Raw genomic sequence first — 22,473 nt, 5'->3', positions numbered from 1 at the left:
TTCCCCAAGGCCCCAAGACCAAGAGAGAGTCGGGTGGCATGGCTTCCGCATGCGTCGCCCGTGGCCGCCTCACCGAGGAGCGCAAGTCCTAGCGAAGGAGCCACCCCCATGTGCGTGCCATCATCCTCACTACGGTCATCTTAGTGGTTCCTTTGTCGTTTTAAGATTGATGGTTTTGCTTCTTTTCCAGGGCTTCGTGGCCAAGCCGGCGACGCAGCCGGATGGGTCCGTCGAGCTCATGGTATGGAACTGCATTGTCCCCGGCAAGGAAGGTGTAAGCAAAACCCCGTTCCCCTGCATGAAACCTCTTATATACTTCTATAGGCGTGTAGCCGTCATAGAATTTGCTGACCTTTTTATCCTCCTTATTAGTGTCAGTGAACATGGTTTCACAATCTTGGTATAAGTAAGATCGTAGTCTAATTATGTTTATAATACATGCATACTGATTGGGAGGGAGGATATTTCCCCTGACTCTTAATTTTGATGAAAATTACCTAACTCCCCCTCCCGTCTGCAAGTTTCCGGCTGGATTTTTCCATGTCAACGTCTACAATACTCGTGCAGTGTGCCTGTCTATTCTTGCTGGCGTAAGCTTCAAACTGACTGGACAATTTCTTTTCAGCATGCCATCAGTTATATACCATATGCAAATAGCACCGCTTGGTCATCTTGAATTTTGTGTATCTTTCAGGGATGGAAGCCTTCCATCACTGTGCGCCAGATTCTCATAGGCATCCAAGACCTACTTGATAATCCAAATCCAGCATCCCCCGCGGAGAGTTCAAGTTATGAGCTCCTTGTGAAGGTCTTATAACTTAGGGTGATTTTTATTCTTAATTTTGACACGAGCATGTACTTAACATTCGTGTACCTTTTTTTGTTTGCCTATTGCCATTTGCAGAATTTGTCAGAGTACAAGAAATGTGCTCGTCAGCAGGCCAAGCGGTATCCTATGCATGTGGTAGCCTTGGACCGCCTGCAACAACCAAGAACGCATCTAACCAAGCATTCATTTTGCAAGTGGAACTTGCCATGACTCTGCTTATTACATCATGGGCCTAGATACTGTGATTGTGTGTGGCATGGATGGGATTTACAGAGTGCACTGCGAGTACATCTTGAATGCTTATTATCGTGGCATACCAGCATCCTACTTTGCTGCCTATACAGCGGAAAGCCTTTTGTTCTATTGTGCCTATTAATATTCTTGCAATACGATTCTAGTAACCTTTTTCGGTAACGAGTTTTCACAAATTCCTTAACCAGAGCAACAAAGTTGCAGAAAATGTTTTTAGGCACATCGTTAGATAAATTTACACGTTGATTTTCAGTCGATTTTTAATTGTCTAGATCTTTTTGAGATAAGTGCATTTATGTTTCAGTTTGTGGAGACCGTTTCACTTATAGGTCACCTGTAGCAACCTTAGCATACATTTTAAATACTAGCAATGTTTTTCACTCCGTCCCGTAAAGATTGTTCATTTAGTCCTTCAAAATTTATCCTACTCTTATACTCCCACCATCCAATAAAGGTCCTCGTAATATCTTCTAACTCAATTAATGCTTTTGACTCAGTTAACGAATCGATTATTTACTCCCACCATCGATGTTCGAGTCAAACTCACTAAATAAGAAAGACTAATAGGTTGACAATTACTACAAGCGTGCATGCATAATTAATTTTATTCGGTAATCCAAGTTATTAGGGTACTTTGGACTTTTAGCATTGCTACTATCTTGTCTAAAATTTTCTAAACGAACAGTTTTTATCCAAATTTACCTGACTAAATTTAGTTACTTTGGATGACGTTTGGACCCAACTAAACTTTTAACTGATTCAGCTCAGCTAAACGAGGGCCTTCTTTAGTTGTTCCCAAATTCCCAACTTTAGCACTATGCAAAAAAAGATTCCCCATCATATTAAACTTGCGGTACATGCATGGAGTACTAAATGTAGATGAAATCAAAAACTAATTGCACAGTTTTGTTGTACTTTGCGAGATGAATCTTTTGAGCCTAATTAATCAATGTTTGAACAATAATTCACAGATACAAACGAAATGCTACAGTTGTGCATTTATGGCAAAATGCAAACTTTGCCGCTTCCAAATTCCCAACTAAACAGGCCCCAGCTGAACCAACGAAAGGCCAAAATACCCTCATTCATTCACTCCACCCCGCCGCCCTGTCCCCTGCCGCTTTACCAGCTTCCGCGTCCTCCTCCGCTCGTCGCGCCCCCTCCTCGCGCCACCGCCTCCGGATCGCGGCCTCCTTCCCATTCCCCTCTGGCGACGCCCCCACCGAGCCACGAGCGGAGACCTGCTCCTCCTCCGCCGCCCCTTTCCTCTGCCACGGCCGGGGCCCCTGCTTTTCCTCCGCGATGTCGTCCGCGCCGCCGCCGGGCTCCCCATCCGTCGCCAGTGCAGCCCACTGCGAAACAGGGCAGAAGCATTACCGCCACGCCGTATTTTAATCGTCGGCAACGCGGCCCTATGCGCAGGATGCTCTTTGCCTGCTTGCAGCTGTTCACCGCTGCTCATATAACGCGCGGCCAGCAGCATCTGGATCGATGCGTTGATTGCGTGCGATGATGTATTTGTGGCTACCTAGGTGGCAACAGTGCTACTAGCTAGCAGCTACCTAGGTCAGGAAGAGATGATGGAGCAGGCCGCTCCGCTGCTTCGCCCGCCACGCGCCTCCCCCACGCGTTTTGGCCGGACCCCTCACCGGGGGATGCATGGGGGATACCGTTCCTAGCGCCGATCTTCCTACGGGAGGAGGAAGAGGACAAGAGAAGAGAGACGAGAGATGGAAGCCGGCGGATTCAAACACAGCTAAAAATTAGCTAGCTGAATCTGATACTAAAGGGGTGTTTGGATCCTGGAGCTAAAGTTTAGTCCGTGTCACATCGGATATTCGGATGATAATTAGAAGGACTAAACATGAACTAATTACAAAACTAATTGCAGAACCCCTAGGCTAAATCGCGAGACGAATCTATTAAGCCTAATTAATCCATCATTAGTGAATATTTACTGTAGCACCATATTATCAAATCATGGACTAATTAGGCTCAATAGATTCCTCTCACGATTTAGCGTTGGGGTTGTGAAATTAGTTTTGTAATTAGGCTATATTTAATACTCCTAATTAGTGTCAAACATTCGATGTGACATGTACTAAAGTTTAGTCCGGGGATCCAAACAGACGGTAAACTTTAACCAGCAGAACCTTCGTGGGACGGGAGTATGCCTCTGTACTGTCAAATAGGTGAATTGGCACTTTAAACTTCTTCAGCTGTCACTTGGTCCATAAATTCTTAAATAGCAAAATTACCACCCTAAACTTCTTTGACTGTGTCACATAGATTCCTAAACTTGTTTGACTGTGTCTTTTGAGTCTAATAGGGTCTCCGCCCACTCGGCATGCTAGTTCAAAGCAGGTGTGGAAAGGTATAAGGGTCTTTCAATCACAACTAATATGATTAATTAAGGGTAAAAACTATGTTGCAACAAACAACAGCTATTTTTACTAAAACAACAGCTATTTTTGGACGGAGGGATAGCTATTAGTCCCTTCCGATTCGGTGTACGGAATATTACACTTTTGTCTCTATAGTTTTTTGAGAGTTGGTTCTCTATAGTTGGTTCAACCAAATACTGAAATACATATACGATGGAGAAAGCCCACGCTCCTAACACTGTATGGTTGAGCCCAAGATATGCGTTCTATTGGGTGGGAGCAGGCCGTGCTTTCATTCTAAATGCAAAGCCCAAGCCCACACCAAGAGGGGAAGGCGATCAGTCGCCGGTCGCCGCCGCCGGTCGCTGTTCGGGCCACACACCCGCAGTAACTCGTCCACCCACCGGTGGAGCCGAACCGCAGCGCCGGCAGCGGCAGGCAAAGCATCGGCTTCACGCGATCTCCTAGTCTCACACTGCTCTTGACGCTCGATTCTTACCCCCCCCCCCCCCCAAACGAAGCCGACGACAGGCACATCGCGCTCGAGTCGGGCTCGTCGGATGGCGGCGTCCGGAGGAGTCGCCCGCGGCCGCCTCGCCGAGGAGCGCAAGAGCCACCCCCATGTGCGCGCCACCGCGATCTGCTTCTGCTTGACTGCTTCGTCGCCGCTACGCCCTGCTAGTATATACTATTGTGTTCCTTTGCCATTTCTAAACTTGGGTGCCGTCGGTGGTTCGTTTGATTCGTTCAGGGATTCGTGGCGAAGCCGGAGACGCTGCCGGATGGGACCGTCAACCTCATGGTCTGGAAGTGCGTCATACCCGGCAAGGAAGGCGTAAGCAAAACCTGACCACTCCCCAGTTCCAACCCCCCAAAGGCGAAATCTCTCTCATGTGCTCTCTGCTACTGAAGCGTCGTTTCTTCAGTTTTGTCGAGTGCCCACCTGAACAATATACAACAATTCGTCTAAACGGGGCGAGTTTCGAGAAGAATCCCCACGCTAAGATGTTAAACGAGTTAAAAAAAACTAAAGATGTTAGATCTGTGCGTGATTGTGTGAAGCCAAAGCACCAAATAGGGGTGCCCTCCAGGCATGTTGCCAATGCCAGTGAAATCCACAGGCATGTTGCATTGTTTGGACACCAAACGAATCGTTTGTAATTGATTGCCAGTGCCTCTTCATTTCTGATGATTGATATTTTTGGAACCAAATGAATAACTGGTTGCCAATGCCACTTTATTCTTATGACCCAAGTTAAACTTTCTAGAATACTACTCCCTCCGTTCCAAATTATAGGTCGTTTTGACTTTTCTAGATACATAGATATTATTATGCATCTAGATATAAGGTATATCTAAGTGCATAACAAAGTCTATGAATCTAATAAAGTCAAAACGACCTATAATTTGGGACGGAGGGAGTACAACTTAACAATCACTTATGCTCCACTTCGTAACTAATCTGTTATGTCTTGGTAGAAAAAGAACTATTTCAGTCTGTTGTCCCAAAACAGAAACAAGTTAAGTTTATAACCTGGTAAGATTTTCAGAATTCAAGTCTTAAAATCCCTAGCCTTTCAGCTTAAGTAACTTATTAATTAGAACCTCAATGGATTCCTGGCTTTGTGGCCAAGTCTGTGGTGCTACCGGATGCATCTGACAATCTGTTGCTCTGGAACAGTGTCATCGCCGGCAAGGAAGGCTTGAGAAAGAAAAACATAAAACCTTTCATATATGCTGGTGCTGTGGCTGATAATCTTAGCACGTGTGGGATTCTTGTTTGATTTTGTCACGGGCACTTATGATTCGGTACTGTCCCATCTGGAAATTAGAAATTAATATGCCTAAAAGGTAAATTTTTGAAAGATTCTAATGGATCTATACTGGTTAAATCTGTCTACACTGCAAAACCTATGTATCTACTCTTGTGTAGAAGAGTTTACAGTCCTATTCTACTATAAAAAAATCAGGTTTTTCTGTTTGCGAAGAAAAATTACCACCCATTCTACTCAGGGTTTTCCTGTTCCGTATAACAATCTATGGTCCTATTTTACTATAACGAAATGTTGACCTTTTTTTCTCTGGCGTACAGTGGTCACAGAGGTCTTAACACAACTTAGGCTGATTTTTATTAATTTTATATGGAGTGCTTACTATTGTGTTCATTTGTGACGCTCACTGTAATTTGCAGATTATGCCGGAGTACAGGAAACTTGTTCGTCAGCAGGCGAAGCTATATCCTTCGCTCGTGTAGCACTGTACCGTCTACCACACGCTTGCAGGCTTGCAGGCTCCATTTTGGTGGAGCGGAACTTGTCATGATTGTGTTTATGATTACCCACTGGAATTTTCATCATATTCGTACTCTTATTGGAACCGCTAAAATGCACTTCAAATGCATGTAATACTTATTGCTATGGCTTATCAGCATATTGTGGTGCCTAAACTGTGGAAAGCTCTGTTCAACTGTGGATATTTACAGTTTTTGCGAATATGAGGGACGCTCATTGCCATAGTAAAAAAAAAGAAAGAGGAGTTACTTCCCTCAATGCAAGTAAAAGTTATATGGCTGACTTGTGGTCTTGTGTGCCATCGAAAATCTTGAATTTCCTTGTGCGCCACTACTTTAAATTTCAATCCCTTCAATGCTATTTTCGTCACCTTCCGTTAATTTTTTCTCCAAACAGCGCTGGGATATGCACTAAGAAGGCAAAGCAAAGATGTTCATGCACGTTAGTGTTCTATAGACGAGTTTTTCACATCCAAATTTTGTTTCACTCCTATTAGTAGCCATGAACATGACAGCATGGCCACACCCTTCTTTCCAAGGTCCCCTTGTCTCGTATTCTTCTCATGGCTTGGCTAGCACACCAAATGGTGACCGGTGAGTCTATTCCTGCACGCATGAGAGGAGCTGCGGCTTGCAGGACACGCAGTCTGCATCTAAGGCATAGGATCATTGAGAGCAAAATTTCATTTTGGGCAGTCGCCGGGCACTGAAGGACCTCCGCATAGCGCTCCCTCGAGACAGGACAGCGACGACGGCCGGCCGACACCGACAAGCACAGCGCGCAATCGTCGACCACAGCCGCGGCGCGTCGGATGGCGTCCGGAGGCGTCGCCGTCTGCCGCCTCGCCGAGGAGCGCAAGTCGTGGCGCAAGAGCCACCCTCATGTGCGGGCACCCATCCTATGGCAGCATCCTCTTATTGTAGTTCTGCAGCTTCTTCCTCCCGGTTTTGATATCGTCGGGGCTTTGTTTGCTTTTGCTTGAGTGTTTCAGGGATTCGTGGCCAAGCCGGAGACGCTGCCGGATGGTTCCGTCAACCTGCTGCTATGGAAGTGCGTCATCCCCGGCAAGAAAGGGGTAAGAAAGGAGAAGAAGCTCAAGCTTTTGCTATATATTAGAACTGTGCATAGCAATCTTAGCAAGCAAGCTTGATTAGTGGGTTGCTTGTTTCATTTTGTTGTTCGTATGGTTTAGTTGTTCGATCAACCCTATCCCTATCTGATAGCGTTTGTCCAAGCAATCATAGCAAGCAAGCTAGCTTGATGAGTGGGTTTCTTGTTTCATTTTGTTGTTCGTATGGTTTAGTTGTTCGATCAACCCTATTTGTTAGCGTTGTCCATTTTTACTGCTTCTTGATTCAATAGGTTTTGCCATACAGTTGCAAATCTTGTTCATATCAGCAATTCCCTTTTAATTTAGCGGTAGTTTTGTTATTATCTTATCCATTTCAAACAAATTGCCACTCTATTCATTCTCTATAGTCTTCTAGCAACAACTCTATCTTATCATGTAATTGATATGTGTTTACTTATCTTTATGCAGACCGATTGGGAGGGTGGCTATTTCCCACTAACCGTGCATTTTAGTGAAAACTATCCAGATCATCCACCAATCTGCAAATTTCCAGCAGGGTTCTTCCACGTCAATGTCTATGATCCTGGGGCAGTATGCCTGTCAATTCTCGGTGATGCAGGCTTCAACTAATCAGTGGATACTTTATTCTTTTTAGCATGACTACAGTTCTATAGCCATGCAAATAGCGTTGCCGGACCTTCATAGCTTTTCTGTTTCATTCAGGCATGGAATCCTTCCATCACGGTGCCACAAATTCTCGTATGCATCCAAGACTTACTTGATAATCCAAATCCAATCTCTCGTGCGCAACGTTTCATTTACCATCTTTATGCAAAGGTCTGGATACAACTTGGGTCAAAATATTCTTCTTAACTGTGCTATTATAACGTGCTAACCATTGTGTTCTTTATGTCATTTACTGTAATTTTCAGAATATGCCAGAGTATAAGAAACGTGTTCGTCAGCAGGCAAAGCGATATCCCTCGCTCGTGTAAGTGCAAGGTGACAATTTTGCCCAAACCGTTTCTACTTTAAAATAGCCAACGATCGAAATCAGAGAAGTTTAAACTTAGAATAAAACTAAAACGACCAGCATTTCAGAACAAAGGGAGCACTACTCATTTTGGTGGAGCGGAACATGTCATGGTTATGTTTATGATGTGGTGTCTGGAATTGGCAAAACAGCCGTGCACTTATGGGAACCGCTAGAATGCATTTCAAATGCATCTTTAATCCTTTTGTTATGGCTTATCAGCATATTGCGGTGCCTAAACTGTGGAAGGCTTTTCGTTCAAAAAAAAATACTGTGGAAGGCTAAACTATTCTACTGTGTCCTTTTTACTGTTCTTGCGAAAAAAATCTTGAGAAGCTGCGGCATATTGCAGACAAATATATAACGCTCGTTTCACCAGTTTCAAACGAACTTGCACTGCTCAATCGAACCCAGTGCGTTGGTTAGTGACTTAGGGGTGTTGGATTCTGGAGCTAAAGTTTAATCCGTGTCATATCGAATATTCGGAAGCTAATTAGGAGGACTAAATATGAGTTAATTATAAAACTAAATACACAGATGGAGGCTAAACGGCGAGACAAATCTATTAAGCCTAATTAATCCATCATTAGCAAATAGTTACTGTAACAGCACATTGTCAAATCATGGACTAATTAGGCTTAATAGATTTGTCTCGATGTTTAGCCTTCATCTAGGAAATAGGTTTTGTAAGTAGTTTATGTTTAATACTAATTAGTATCTAAACATTCGATGTGACAGGGACTGAAGTTTAGCTCGGAGATCAAACACCCTCTTTGTGGTGCCACATCGTCAGCCAGAGTAATCTGCTTCAAGAGGAAAGACAGTAGATTCGGAGATGCCACATTTTTGTTTTTATTTTTTGTGTGTAGGACGGGAGAAGCTAATTTGACACCCATAATTGATCTCCTCGCAGTCGCAATAGCAGAATTGACTTCATAGCATTTAGGCAGCCAATTTATATAGCGGAAAATAACCGGGCCGTGTGTTCGTCCTACACGGACGACGACGGGCTGATATTATTATATCCGAATACAGAAACTCGATAATAAACAGAAGGCCCAAGCCCACGCCAATAGGGAAAAGGCCAGTCGCCGGCCGGCCGCCACCTCGGGTTTCGGGCCAGCTCCGCCGTAACTCTCCTCATAAACCCACCGGCAACCGCCCACTGGTTAGCCGAACAGGCGGCAAACCAACCATCCACACGCATTGCTCTCGCGCGATTTCCCCCCAAATTTCAGCGGGAAACACTAGGATCGGGTGGGGATGGCGACCGGAGGCATCGCCCGCAGCCGCCTCGCCGAGGAGCGCAAGAAATGGCGCAGGAGCCATCCCCATGTGCGCGCCGCAGCGATCTGTTTCTGCTTCGTCTCTGCTACGCCTAGTTTCTCGGCATTTTTTTATACAAAAAAATTGGGGCGTTGGTGTTTGTTTGCTTCCTTCAGGGGTTCGTGGCGAAGCCGGAGACGCTGCCGGATGGGTCCGTCAACCTCATGGTCTGGAAGTGCGTCGTACCCGGGAAGGAAGGCGTAAGCAAAAACTCACTCCCCACTCTTCAGTCCCCACCCCGAATTTTTCTTCGTATGGTGCTGCTGTGTCTGGCGATTTCGGTAAACACGCGTCGTTTCTTCAATTTGCCGTGTGGCATATGGTTCGATTTTATCACCTGAAAAGCAGAGAGCAAATCGTCTAGAAAAGAAAGGATCTATGCATGCAAATGTACTAGATCTATGGACGATTTGTGTGGAGGGAAAGCATAAAAAAGGGGGCTTCGCTTTCTCGCTAGTTTCAAGGGATTTTGCAGTACTTGATCTGGAACCCTTGCTTCTGGACCGCGCCCTTGCAAATACTGCATGTGGAACATTTTATACTGTTAAAGTTTGGCAAATGAATATGATGACTTGATGAGCCTAATCTTACCAGCATGTTAATACTTCACAGCGCTATTATTGTTCTAGGATAATTAGGTTCGGGTTTGCGGTGTTTTATTCATGAAGGCATCAGTCAAATATATTGTTTCCAATTGGTTACAAGCAGCACTGTATTCTGATGGTACAAGTTAAATTTTGTTAGACACTACAACTTAACAATCTCAATCACGAACGCAATGCTTCCTAACTGATTTGTTATGTCCTGATAGTTACTTCAACCTGTTTCTTTTCCAAAACAGAAACAGAGTTATAGTTTGACATAATTTTCAGAATTCAAGTTTTTCAAATTCCTAGCCTTGGAGCTTAACAAAAAATCCCATTGGTTTCTGGCTTTCACATGAGATCAGGTCTCTGTATTTTTTTTATTCGAAGAAGCCTTTTATCTGGAACAGTAGGTAATTAAGGCATGCACTAATTATGTTTTATTTTTAAGTATATCGATTGTGTTATGGACAGGAAGATGGGTATTAAGTATCAGAGGAACAGGAATAGAAAGGACCTGGAATTGCATGGTTCAGCGGCCATTTCAGATTCAGCTAGAACAGTAGCTGACTATAGGCATATTGCTATTCTAGTATGTTTAGAACTTTAGAAAGTGTATCTATTTCCTATTGTGTTTTAGAGTCTTGTTTTCCTAGCTATCTAGTCCGGTACCAGTATTCAGGTGTAGTGATAGTATTGTTCAGGTGTATCAATGAATAAGGTACACAGAAAAAGGCTTGCCAAATGTCTGGAACTTTGGATTAAGAATTGGTGGTCCACCAAACCTGAGTTTTATCAGGGCCTTGTAGTTGTTTGAGACAAGCCCCACAACTAAATAGCAATGTGTTGCTTTGCTCCCCCATCGTTATCTCCCTCTCTGCCTGCCACGATATATAGGCATATACATTTTTTTCTAATTTTTCAGTTACTGAGAAATTGCAGTTATTTTTTAACAAATTGGCCACTAGATAGCTGTTAATAATTAGTCTGAGTATTGAGGATGTCTCTATAATAAATTATGAAGGCAATTAAACTATCCTTATGATAAGATGGTACATGGACAGACATACGCAGATCAGGTAAGAAGCGCCTTGATTGCATATGTACCATGCTGCCAGCTAGTTAACCTAGCACTGTTGGGTCAGCATAGTATTTAACTGAATTTTTTAATCATAGCAAGATCTCAACATTTGAAATGATAATGAGGATCCCTTACGGGAAGAAGCGTGAATGAATCATCTGAAAATCTAAGATACCTTATTTGTCACAGCCTGTTTTTGCGTCCTGGAACCAAATGAGATCCTTTGGCAGATGTCGTATTCAAGAATAGTTAGTAAAGTATATGCTTTGTCTTTTGGAACTAATCACTACTTCGTGGATACTCCGTAACTCTGAAAAACAATAATCTCAAAAGGTATGGTCTTTCCATGATAGGCTCAGCAATAACAATTGAACAGGCATGTTTGTTAACTACAGTTTAGTTGTTATGATCCATTGTTAAGGTGCTGTTTTCTATTTTATATTCACATTTCAATAGTTTTGCGGAGGCAGATTTATTTATTTATTCTGGTTGCATAATGCTGTCCTATCTTATCCTCTTAGTCTCTTACAACAAACTGTCACACTCCACTCATTCTCGGAAGCCCTCCATCCCAATCATGGCATATAAGTTAATGTGATGGATTCATCTTGGTGCAGACTGACTGGGAGGGTGGATATTTCCCGCTGACTTTGCAATTTCCTGAAGATTACCCAAGCAATGCTCCCGTCTGCAAGTTTCCAGCAGGATTCTTCCACGTCAATGTCTACCCTACTGGAGCAGTGTGCTTATCAATACTCAGCAATGTAAGATTAAGAGTATATTTAACTGAGTCTATACCACCTCGTCAGCATATCTATGATTATACATTATATATGCATTAGGATCACTTTGGCCTTCATGACTTTTGTAAGTCTTTCAGGCATGGAAGCCTTCCATTACGGTGTGTCAAATCCTCATAGGAATCCAGGACTTGCTTGACCATCCTAATCCAGCGTCTCCTGCACAAGATGCATGCTATCGCCTCTACAAAAAGGTGCTAATATAAACTTTATGTCTGAACTGGGTTGTAGGATGAGACTTTCTTAATTTTGAATTTGATCATGCACTTACCACTGCGTTCTTTTGTGCTGGCAATTGCAGGATATGCGTTCATACAAGGATCGTGTCCGTCAGCAGGCGAAGCAGTATCCTTCACTTGTGTAGGCATGAACCAACTGCGAGAAAGATTCTGGCAGCTAACCATTACTCATTTATGCGGAACCTGTCACGAACTGCACTGGGAGAACATCGTAAACACTTATTGTAATGGCTTATCTAGCTATCTGCATCCTTGTGCTGCCTAAACAGTGGAAAGCTTTTGTTTTGCTGTGCCTTTTTACAGTTTGATAAACTGTGAAAGGGATCCCTATATTGCAGGCTGAACAAGCAGCTCTTATCCAGCCCAAATTGGTGCACGAGAGGGAGGCCTGAGTGGGCCTGCCCTGAACTGAAGGTGCTCCCAATCATCCGACTCACTAATCTAGGAGAGCACCATTCTTGGTCACAAGTCAACAAAGCTTCTAGCTTTGTTAATTCTGCTTCTGTACTTGCAGTGACCCTTGATTTGAAATGCCCTGTTGGGTTCTCTCCCTGCTGGATCCAGACTGGTATTCTTGCCAATTAACAAGAGCCGGGGCCAGTTCATGAGGACAGTGACAAATGAGGGGCATTTTGTGAGGATGGAAACAACTGAAAGCGATTAAACATACTTACATTTGCCCTGCCCCTTAGGTGCTTTGAACTTGGGTTGCTTGGACTCGCCTATATGTTATGTTTATCGCAGGTCGATGGGGTTCGGTGCATCTGGGTGGATGTCAATTGTGCCGGACCAAGCTGTGCGCGCACGAGGGCGTGACAAGGCGGTCGCAGCCACTGGATCGCGCGGAACTGAAGGTCCGGATCAGGACGATGCGTTCTCAAGGATCAGAAGGGTAGATCGTTGACAACCCAATCTGATTGTCTCCAGATGGCTCGAGAGAAAAAAAAAAAAGACTGAAGCCATCTGGACACGATCAGATTACAGTCCAATGCTGAGGAGCTCAGCTGCTGGCAGATCTTCCGTGATTTTCATCTAGCACAACGTTCAGTTAGGTAGGATTTTTCCTGAGCACGTCGCCAACTAAAAACGGAGAAGCCAACGTTCTCTTTCCGGGATACAACTTGCGTTTTAGAAAATGATGCAGCAGAGCTATTATTATGAACACGATGCAGAGGATCAGGAATGGTCCATGTTTCCTCGTCTTTTGAAGGGAAAATGCAAGCGGAAAGGGATGCTTCATTCTCTGGATAACTGAGCAAATTTCTCCGAGCAATACTATATTTTTGGGCGGCCGATTCTGCCCACTTTGAGCTTACCCACTCCAGCCAGCCAAACAAGTGTACTCTGCACCTAAAATAAAACCACCTTTGCTGCCGTTCTAGAGAAAAACCTTGTCAGGTAGCGTGCTGGAATAAGGCACATGTAACTCGGTAGCGACTTCTCTAAAAGGGTCAGATCTTTTTTTAGCCTCGCGTGATTCGTTCTTTTTCTAAGAAAAATATGAGCTGAGCTAATTTTCTGCCAAACACTTCCACAGCTGATAGGTTGATCGCCACAGAGATAATCTGTGAGTTAGGCCGGCGCCACTCCATCATTAGCAAGCGACTTCCTGGAAGCCAAAGGCTTCAAACATGTCCTAAACACACAGAGAATAGAATCTTGACAGGCTCCCTCCCGGTCCTTTCGCCGTGCACTTCATCTCGCAATAGTTGGGGGCGGGGACGGAAGGGAAGATAAAGGGTACAATTCGGCGGGATAACTAGTTCGGAAAGCGAGAGCGGGATGGTCCTAGACTCCAACTCCAACCCTACCGGAAGATCTTTTTTTATTGGGGTTCGTCTCGGAGGTGCGGATGACATGGCTGTTAAAGTTCACGCAAATTCTTCGGCAACCTTTTTGTGCTACCGCCACTATTGATGGTACTTGGCCTGAATGCCGATCTACCCTCAGTTATGCCATCATCCGTGCAATTTTCTCTCGCAGTAGTATACCGTACGGCCAGTACTACCCCCGTGGTTAATTGTTTCCAACCACCATGGATCATGCTTTACTGCTTTTGTTTCTCCCGGATAATCTTCGGCATGCAGTACAAATTCTCCAGGGGGGGAAAGGAGGCATTCATCAGAACGTAAAAGAGCCATTCCTTCAGTCTTGAGAGGGTGAAAATGCGCAGAGGAGAAGTTGTCAGGGAAGTCATCGAAATACTAGAAGGGGAGGGCCGGAGGGGGTCTGTGATGCTGTGTGGGGAGCACGCGCGCAAGTTGCATGTGACTCTTTCCAAAGCAGAGCACCACTACCCCCGGCCGCCCAGAAATATAAGAAGAAGAATTCGATCCGCTCCGGCGATCTGCTTGCTGCCGGTAGACGCCGTCGACGAAGGGAATATTTAAGCCGTCGGAAGAATCTCTCCCTCACTATCAGCGGACTGATTCCTGCTTCTAGGCGAGGCGAATCAATCGCAACCGGACCTGGAGGGAGTCCTTGGACTCGTCCAAACCCCCTCGCGCCAGCACCGAATCTTCCATTCTTCCTCTGCCCTCCTCGCCGGTCGCCGCCGCCGGTTTCCGATTCAGCCGGAGTAGTATACTCTACGTGGCACATTATTTCCCACGGCCTTAAAGAAGGTTTGGTCGTTGGGAAAAAACACTCCCGGCGCTGCACGCACTCTTTCACGGTTCACTGAACTGTAAACCACGACGCCCAATCGTCCAAGCCACGCGCTGGAAAACGTGCGAGAACGGGCGGTTACGCCGCGCGCAACGGCCATACGCCGGCGGTTTTTTAACCTGCCGGGCCCAGCGGTAAGACTGTAGTAGCATAGCATGCATTGCAGTGGGAGTTGGTTCCCTTTCGTCTCACTCCTTGAATGCCCCCGGCCCGTACGCGATGGCGACCGCTCGGCGGCAGCTTGGGGCGGCACACATCTCGTCTGGGCGGTCTGGCTGTGCGCGCGTGTCCCAGCTCGACGCCGTCAGCCGACGCCTCGGCCGTCCGGCCGCCCTTGGAGACGGCCGGACCCCCCGCGCCCGGCCAAGCTGGGGCCAAGTGGGGCGCCGTACACTTCTCAGCCCGTCCGGCCCCGTTCAATAAAGCTTCCCGCCATCGCCTGATCCCGCGCGCTGGCCCCTGTCACGCGCACAGTTCCGTGATCGCTGAATGGCCCCGTGGCCGGGGTGCCGACCACTTGATGACGTTCTGTGATCGACCGTGTTTCAAGATCGTGCGTAGTTGGAGTATGTGGCAATTGGATCAGACGGTTCGAGCGCGACGGACGTCCTCGTCGTCGAGTTAATGTGAATCTCAGCTCCCTGCCGGTGTCACGTTGACGCACGCGCTGATCCTGCCGGTAGTGTATTTGTTCTGTTTCCCGTAAACGAACGCAGAGCCTGAGACCTGCTCAAACTTCCGAGCGCCTCTGGAAGGCTCCGATCCTCCGAACGAGGTCTTCACGTGACCGCGAAGTGCGAGGTTCGTCCGCCAAACCTAGAGAATTTTCAGGGTTCTCGTTTTCGCTCGTACTAGGAGGAGCCAGTAGTAGTAGTGATCAAGCAGATCGACACGGCTTTGAAGGTTTCACACTTTTGCCAGTCATCTCACAGCACACACCCGCAATGCTTTGATGCTGGGTGGGTGATGCCGGGACGAGAGGGAAAGAGACGGCGCGCTGGAACGGCGTCAGTGCCGGTCTTCGCCCTTGATCCGGCGTTGTTGGAACGGGTCACGACTGACACGGACCCGACCCGACCTGGTCGTGCAACGGATGCCAGGCTGTCAAAAATCCCGCCTCCTCCAATCGCTGTCAAGCCTTGATGCGTTATTACCTCGGATACGGGCTGAAATTATGACCCGGTTTTACGCGTGTTTAACGCCATGATTAAATTTTTTACCCCCCGAAAAAAACGCCATGATTAATTTTCACCCTATTGATGTTGCATCATGCATGGTCGATCCATGCCCATCGATCGCGTTCCTGCTCCGACAGTGAAATCAATGAGATCTCGACGCGATACTAGTATACTCCTCCTATCCCACAGGCTCAGTAGGCGTACAGCAGCGGCAACTCCAGGACACGCTGCCCGTCACGTATATCGTATACTGTACAACCTTAAAAAAGCGCCCGTATTCTACATTCCCTGTCGCGTCCATCGTCGTACACGCGCCTCTTGCCTCGCCGGCGATAACTTCGGCACCGATACCGAACGACACCGGAAAGGGACAGCATGAGCAGGAGGGCCCCGCGGGCGGTACGAGTACCCCGTAGCTCTGGTCCCGCCAGATGCGCCTCTTGCAGTCACTGACAGCAACAGTGGCGGGGGCGCGCGGTGTCCCGAAAGGAAATCCGAGCAGAGATTCCTCAGGGGGTGTTTGGATACGAGGTGCTAAACTTTAATAGTGTCACATCGAATGTTCGGATCCTAATTAGAAAAATTAAACATAAGCTAATTATAAAATTAATTGCAGAACCCTGTGCTAATTCGCGAGACGAATCTATTAAGCCTAATTAATTCACCATTAGCAAATGGTTACTGTAGCACCACATTATCAAATCATGGACTGATTAGGCTTAATAGATTCGTCTCGCGAATTACACTCCAACTGTGCAATTAGTTTTGTAATCAGTCTATATTTAATACTTCTAATTAGCATCCAAACATCCGATGTGACAGGTGTTAAACTTTAATAGGGTGGAGCCAAACAGGCTCAGTCAATTCATCAGCCGAGGCTGAGCAGTGAGCGCAGAGCACAGGATGTAGAGGTGTCCGGCGTAGAGGCGTCAGGCATGGACACGCTCCCAACTCCATTAGGTTTGGTCACCAAATACGATTAGAAAGAAATCCAAGAGAGGATGTGATCGATGGCCGGCTCCTGTAGCTGCTTTCTGCCGAAGAAACCTGCCACCAATAGGTGAAAAGGGGCCGCTAGTGCCGTCCCCTTTCCATGCAACTGTTCGCAACCGCTGTGCTCATCTCTCAGGGGAATAGGGAGATTGATTAATCACCACTACTAGCCGCTGCTGCTACCACAAATTTGTTGTTAGTAAAAGGGCTCTTTCGGAGAATATATCCCCCCCTGCAGGTGGTAGCCGAGCCAGGCACCGAGAGCAGCGGGTGTGGAGGAAATGGAGCCCGTCATGGTGAAGCTAAGCGCCGTCACTGGCTTTTCAGTTTTCACCGAGTCGGCGAGGGAGAGGAGAAAAGCGCCGCGACGGCGACACAGGCTCATGGGAAAACCACTGCAGCCACACCCTTCTCACCCCTTGCCATGCTCTTGATGTGACCACAGATGATGTGCTGGTCCTAGAGGACCACTTACGGTGCGTACTTTTTTCCTGCTTCGCCCTGCGATCCCACCGTTCCCCAATCAACCGGTGAGAAACCGTAAATCCCAGGATTTCACGATCAACTAGGGAGAAAGATTGGCTCCAAGTATGGTCGGTTCATTGTTTTGTGAGTTGTGGCCGGGTGTATCACATTGACAAATCACGTGCTTGAATAAGCCACATACCACCATCATAAAGGCACATCCTCCTATTTCCTTTAAAAAATTCTCATCAGCATGTTCCCCTTTGCTGAATTCCTATGTTTTCCCTCTGCTACTACATCCTACCATCATTCCCCCAACCTCTCTTTTTATACACATACATTCGTGCTAAAAATCTTGTGCTTATACTATTCCTGTACCTTGCCATTTCTAGCTTCCAAACATGTCCCTAGTTCTACACCTACAGGAATGCTCTTCCCATCCCTCCAATAAATGGGCCCCACGCGGCCAAGTCAGTTTGTAGCTAGACCAGGTGCGCGTAGCATTTTGCCCCCATGCAGCGCAGGTCATGACTTTGGAACGTGAACCAGGTGGGGGCACGGGGACCTCCTCCCCCGCCGGTGCTACAGAACAGAGGCGGGGATGTTGACCTCCCTGCTTAACGTATGTTGGGCCGCGGGACGCACCTTAGCGGCCCCACATGTCATTGGACTTTCCCTCCGCGGGTTGGCTTGTTGGTGCCCTTCGAGCAATTTGGCCCGGAACATTCGGAATCGTTGGTTCACACGTGTCACGCGGGCCCTACCGTATGTTTGCGCCGGGATTCTCTGCAGCTGCTCGCCTTGCGGCCCTCTGTCATGACGAGAGGCCGGGAACCGGGAATTTTCCAAGTCAATCGAGCGAGTATGAACACAGCAAACAACAAGGAATTGGGTTGAATATAAGAAGCAATTGTGACTGGCAGAAAGTCAGTTCGGTGCTTAGAATTTGTTAGCGGCGGTGGTGTCCCCGTTGCACAAGCATTGAGGATACACACTGGCATGGCATCCCCACGAGGATTGGGGTCAATCGGTAACATTTTTTAATGTGGAATTTTTATACGGGTACGTGCATACGATATGGAGCGGTATGAACAATATACAAGGGGCTACGGGGAAAAGATAGCCAGGGTTCTGGTTCTGGACGCAGAAAGGTGGGTACGTGGTTGTTGGGTGGATATTTCGGTTTCCTAACTAATTCCCAACGCACCCCAAACAAGCAACCCTCCTGGCTCCTGCACACACACACGCACCGCTCCAAAAGAAAAGAAATCCTTCCCGATCTGCCGGAACTACCCTCCCCGGCTCCCGCCGCACTCCCACGGCCTGGCGGATCCCGTAATCTCACCAGGGGCATCTCGGTCGTTTACCGCCGACCAGGATTAATCGTGTGGCCCTGTGACTGGCCAACGTCGCCGTAGTCTCCCTACCAAAGTCCCGAAAGCGACCTTTGCGGGATCCGACGACGCATGGTTTCACGAAATCGCATCGCGGCAGGGGCTGAGCTGAGCCTCATGAGCTCGCCAAGATCGGATTCCCGGGCCCGCTGTCTGTGACCGGGGCGCCCGCCCTCCGCTTGCGATTCCGTGCAAGGAACGTGCGGCCCCGGCGGCTCGAAATGCGTCGAAACTGAGGGGCGGCTCCCGCAAATCCGGTCGTGGCGGCCACCGGCAGGCGTCGGTGGTGAGGCGCCACCGCGGAGCCCTGACGACGCCTCCTCGATGCGGGAAGGAGCGAGCGCGACTGCGTCATCGCGGGCGAAGTTTGCGTGACGCGATCACGCGACGGCACCACCCCCGTCTTTTAGTCAGTCTCAGCTTCAGCTGGGTGGTGGTAACCCGCGCTGCCCGGTTCCATTCCTTCACACCGCCCCCGGCTGCTGCCCATCACGGATTCACCCCGCCCCCGGGCCACGCATTAAATCCAGCACCAAAGCGCGGCCGGGCCCCGCCATAACGCCTACCGATAAACACCACCAGCGCACCCACCACCAATTCCCCGCCCCGCCCCGGCCGCTGGCCCACGCCGTCAGCGGGAGTGCCGCCGAATCGGTGTCGGATCCGAAACGGCGGGCTCGCTTTATAAACGTAACCGCAGCGCGGGCGACGGGGATGGGGGGCGGTTTTATTAGTCGGGACGGGAGAGAAGCAAATTGAATTGATGGCACCGGCTCGCTCATTAGCTGGACCCGTCGTAGCTGGGTGTTGTAGCCATAGCATTTGGAGGTAGCCATAGCATTCCATTCCTCCATCCTCGGTAGATTCGTCTCGTCGTCTTCCTCCTCCCACCTCCTCCCACCTCTCTTTCTGGTGGTCTCCCTCTCCTCTGCCCCTCTGCGTGCATGGAGCCAGGCGCGCCGTGGCGCGATCCGCGCCAGGGGTACGCCTACGGGGTCGGATCGGCGATGCAGATGCAGCTGCAGCAGCGGGCCGACGCGGCCGCCGGCGGGGGAGGGGTGCTCAAGAGGAGCCTCGGCGAGCTGGAGAGGTGGCAGCACCAGCAGCAGCAGCACGTCGCGGCGCAGCAGGCGCTGTACCTGCGCGCCGTGAGGCAGCGCACGGCGGCGGCGGCGGATATCGCAGCCCTGCTGGGCGGGGGGCCGACCCAGCCCCTGGTCCTCTCCGGGTCCAGCTTCGGAGGGGGCCTGGCGTCGCCTTCGTCGACGCTGTCGTCGCTCACGACCGCGTCGAGGGCCGCGGTGCCGCTGATGCATCCGCAGCCGCAGCCGCAGCTGCAGCAGCAGCGGCAGGTTCCGCTCATGACGTCCTCGCCGCAGACGCAGGCCTTCGGCTTGTCGAGGGCGCCTCCGCCGCCTCAGCCGGCATCGCCGAGCCAGCTGTTCATGTTGCAGGAGCTCGAGAAGCAGCTGTTTGACGACGACGACGACGAGTCGGTGGCGGCGATGAGCGGCACGGGCTCCGCGGTGACCAACTCCGAGTGGGAGGAGACGATACAGCAGCTCAACTCCATCACCGCCGCGCCGTCGCCGGGGCTCCCTGCGTCGGCGACCCCGAACAACAACAACAACGCTAACGCGGGGATGACGAGGTCACCTTCCAACTCGTCCTCCTCCACGGCGTCTTCCTCCGCGTCCTGCTCGCCCCCGACCCCGGGGGCCGCGTCGCGGCAGCTGCTCTCCGAAGCCGCGGTCGCTCTCGCCGACGGCAATCACGAAGCGGCGGCCACCCACCTGGTCGCCCTCAAGCGCGCGGCCAACCAGCACGGCGACGCCGAGCAGCGGCTGATTGCCATGATGGTGGCCGCGCTGTCCTCCCGCATTGTCCCGACCGCCTCCGCCCTAGCTCAACACCTCGCCGAGCTCTGTGGCGCCGAGCAGCGCGCCGGGTCCCAGCTCCTCCACGACATCTCCCCGTGCTTCCGCCTCGCCCTCCACGCCGCCAGCGCCGCCATCGTCGAAGCTGTGGGCGACCACCGCGCCATCCACCTCGTCGACTTCGACGTCAGCTTCCAGCAGCACACGGCCCTTATCCAGTACCTCGCTGACCGCCGCGTGCCGGGCACGTCCCTGAAGGTCACCGCCGTCATCGACCCAAGCTCGCCGTTCACGCAGACGCAGTCTCTAACTGCAACGCTCTCCGCCATCGGGGAGCAGCTGAAGCAGCTCGCCGAGCGAGCGGGCATCGAGTACCGCTTTAAAGTGGTCAGCTGCAGAGCCGCAGAGCTGGATGCGTCCAGGCTGGGGTGCGCGCCCGGGGAGGCGCTGGCCGTCAACCTCGCCTTCGCGCTCTCCCACGTCCCCGACGAGAGCGTCTCTCCGGCGAACCCCCGGGACGAGCTCCTCCGCCGCGTGCGCGCGCTGGGCCCGCAGGTGGTGGCGCTCGTCGAGCAGGAGCTGAACACGAACACGGCCCCGCTGGCCGCGCGCTTCACGGACGCGTGCGCGCACTACGGCGCCATCCTGGAGTCGCTGGACGCGACGCTGGGGCGGGAGAGCGCGGAGAAGAAGGCCAGGGCCGAGGCGGCCCTGGCGAGGAAGGCGGCGAACGCGGTCGGCCGCGAGGGCCCCGACCGACTGGAGCGGTGCGAGGTCTTCGGCAAGTGGCGCGCCCGGTTCGGCATGGCGGGTTTCCGCCCGGTGGCGCTCGGCCCGGGCATTGTGGACCAGGTCGCCGCCCGCGTCGGCCCGGCGCCGCCCGGGATCACGTTCAAGGCGGACAACGGCGTGCTCCGGCTCTGCTGGATGGGGCGTGTGGTGACCGTCGCCTCCGCGTGGCGCTAGGCCACCACCGCCGCTCGGGTCGGCCTGCCGGCCGATCGCCCAAGCTCGCGCCAGCCATTATTGCCTCCACCAAATCGTCAGTTACTTAATTCGCGCTATTCCTTTCCTCGTTTCTCTTTTTTACCTTGAATTGGGTGAGGAGTGATGAGTTTGTCATTGATCTGGTAAAATCCTTCCTTAGCTGTAGCGACTCATAATTCTTATAACTGCTCATAGTAGTATAATATGGAAAAGAGTAAGTTATATCACCGATCTCCTGTGAATTTTGCTCGAAGGAGATAACAGTCTCATTCATGGTGATCGTGGGTTTACTAGAGTTGTACAGTCCCAGGCGCTGCCCTGCCTAACTAGTGGGCGCGAAATGTGCACGCGGGCCCTACCCCTTTCTTGTCGATTCATGTTTGTTTGCCACGTCGGCGGTTGAGGCTTTCTTTGTGGCGTACAAGTGTAGGCTAGGGAAGGTGAAGTGCAGGCAGCCATGGTAAAGGAAATTGCCACTTGGATGGAACATGGAAAGGAGAGTAGTAGTTTGTGGTTTGGTGAGTTCTTTCTTTGCGGAATTCGATTACTTAAATATGTGTTGCTTTTGGGATTAAACTAAGCAAAGTTTAGGGAGGAGGATAGAGGATCACTGCAAGAAAGAGGAGATGGGGGGAGAGACAGAGATGCACGGAACGAAATGCCAGTGCACTGTACTACGAGGCGTAGCAGTACAGCCACCAACGTGGCCTGGATTAGGCCGGTTATGCCGGCTCTTCAAATTTGAGTCTGCCTTGCTCAATGGCCGACTGTATTTGTTGCGTGAAGATTTTGCACTCCTTGGTATCATGTGATGTGGCGTTATGCCACTTGCAATACTTCATCTTCTTCAATTGCTCGGTAGAGGGTATCGTGTGGGTAAGGCGAGAGTTAATTTGTCCTTCCTGGAGTAGGAGATCGAAGATTTTGTCAGCTTTAGTTGTGTCGAAACAAATGCTTCTGGCTCCTTTTTGCCGAACGGACATGATATCGGCTTCTTTCCTTTATTCAACTCTGCAAGTCC

At 49.6% G+C, this 22,473-nt stretch overlaps 2 protein-coding genes, 1 long non-coding RNA gene and 2 pseudogenes across 3 annotated transcripts; all 5 read left to right on the top strand.

Moving 5' to 3' along the window:
- Positions 1-38: 38 nt before the first annotated feature.
- On the top strand, positions 39-1,421 carry LOC101773745 (annotated as a pseudogene).
- A 2,438-nt stretch (positions 1,422-3,859) lies between these two features.
- LOC101761296 lies at positions 3,860-6,038 on the top strand. Its single transcript, XR_215556.4, has 3 exons — positions 3,860-4,088; positions 4,217-4,300; positions 5,657-6,038. It is a non-coding gene; the product is annotated as an uncharacterized LOC101761296 (long non-coding RNA).
- Positions 6,039-6,408: 370 nt separating this feature from the next.
- LOC101760476 lies at positions 6,409-8,782 on the top strand (annotated as a pseudogene).
- A 169-nt stretch (positions 8,783-8,951) lies between these two features.
- Positions 8,952-12,441, top strand: LOC101760892 (SUMO-conjugating enzyme SCE1). Its single transcript, XM_004976526.3, has 5 exons — positions 8,952-9,196; positions 9,304-9,387; positions 11,470-11,616; positions 11,733-11,846; positions 11,954-12,441. Exons 1-5 carry the CDS (start codon positions 9,125-9,127, stop codon positions 12,014-12,016), a joined length of 480 nt encoding a protein of 159 aa, XP_004976583.1. The 5' UTR covers positions 8,952-9,124; the 3' UTR covers positions 12,017-12,441.
- Positions 12,442-19,293: 6,852 nt separating this feature from the next.
- Positions 19,294-21,688, top strand: LOC101760074 (scarecrow-like protein 8). Its single transcript, XM_004976524.4, has one exon. It carries the CDS (start codon positions 19,533-19,535, stop codon positions 21,429-21,431), a length of 1,899 nt encoding a protein of 632 aa, XP_004976581.1. The 5' UTR covers positions 19,294-19,532; the 3' UTR covers positions 21,432-21,688.
- The last annotated feature ends 785 nt before the right edge of the window (positions 21,689-22,473 follow it).

This window comes from Setaria italica, chromosome VII (assembly GCF_000263155.2).
Source record: "Setaria italica strain Yugu1 chromosome VII, Setaria_italica_v2.0, whole genome shotgun sequence".
Taxonomy (NCBI): Eukaryota; Viridiplantae; Streptophyta; class Magnoliopsida; order Poales; family Poaceae; genus Setaria; species Setaria italica.
This window is presented reverse-complemented; position numbering and strand designations above follow the sequence as displayed.

Coding starts and splice junctions, on each gene's coding strand:
- LOC101760892 (XM_004976526.3), top strand. CDS start 9,125: ATGGCGACCGGAGGCATCGCCCGCAGCCGCCTCGCCGAGGAGCGCAAG. Junction 9,388..11,469: donor TCGTACCCGGGAAGGAAGGC/GTAAGCAAAAAC, acceptor ATCTTGGTGCAG/ACTGACTGGGAGGGTGGATA. Junction 11,847..11,953: donor GCTATCGCCTCTACAAAAAG/GTGCTAATATAA, acceptor TGGCAATTGCAG/GATATGCGTTCATACAAGGA.
- LOC101760074 (XM_004976524.4), top strand. CDS start 19,533: ATGGAGCCAGGCGCGCCGTGGCGCGATCCGCGCCAGGGGTACGCCTAC.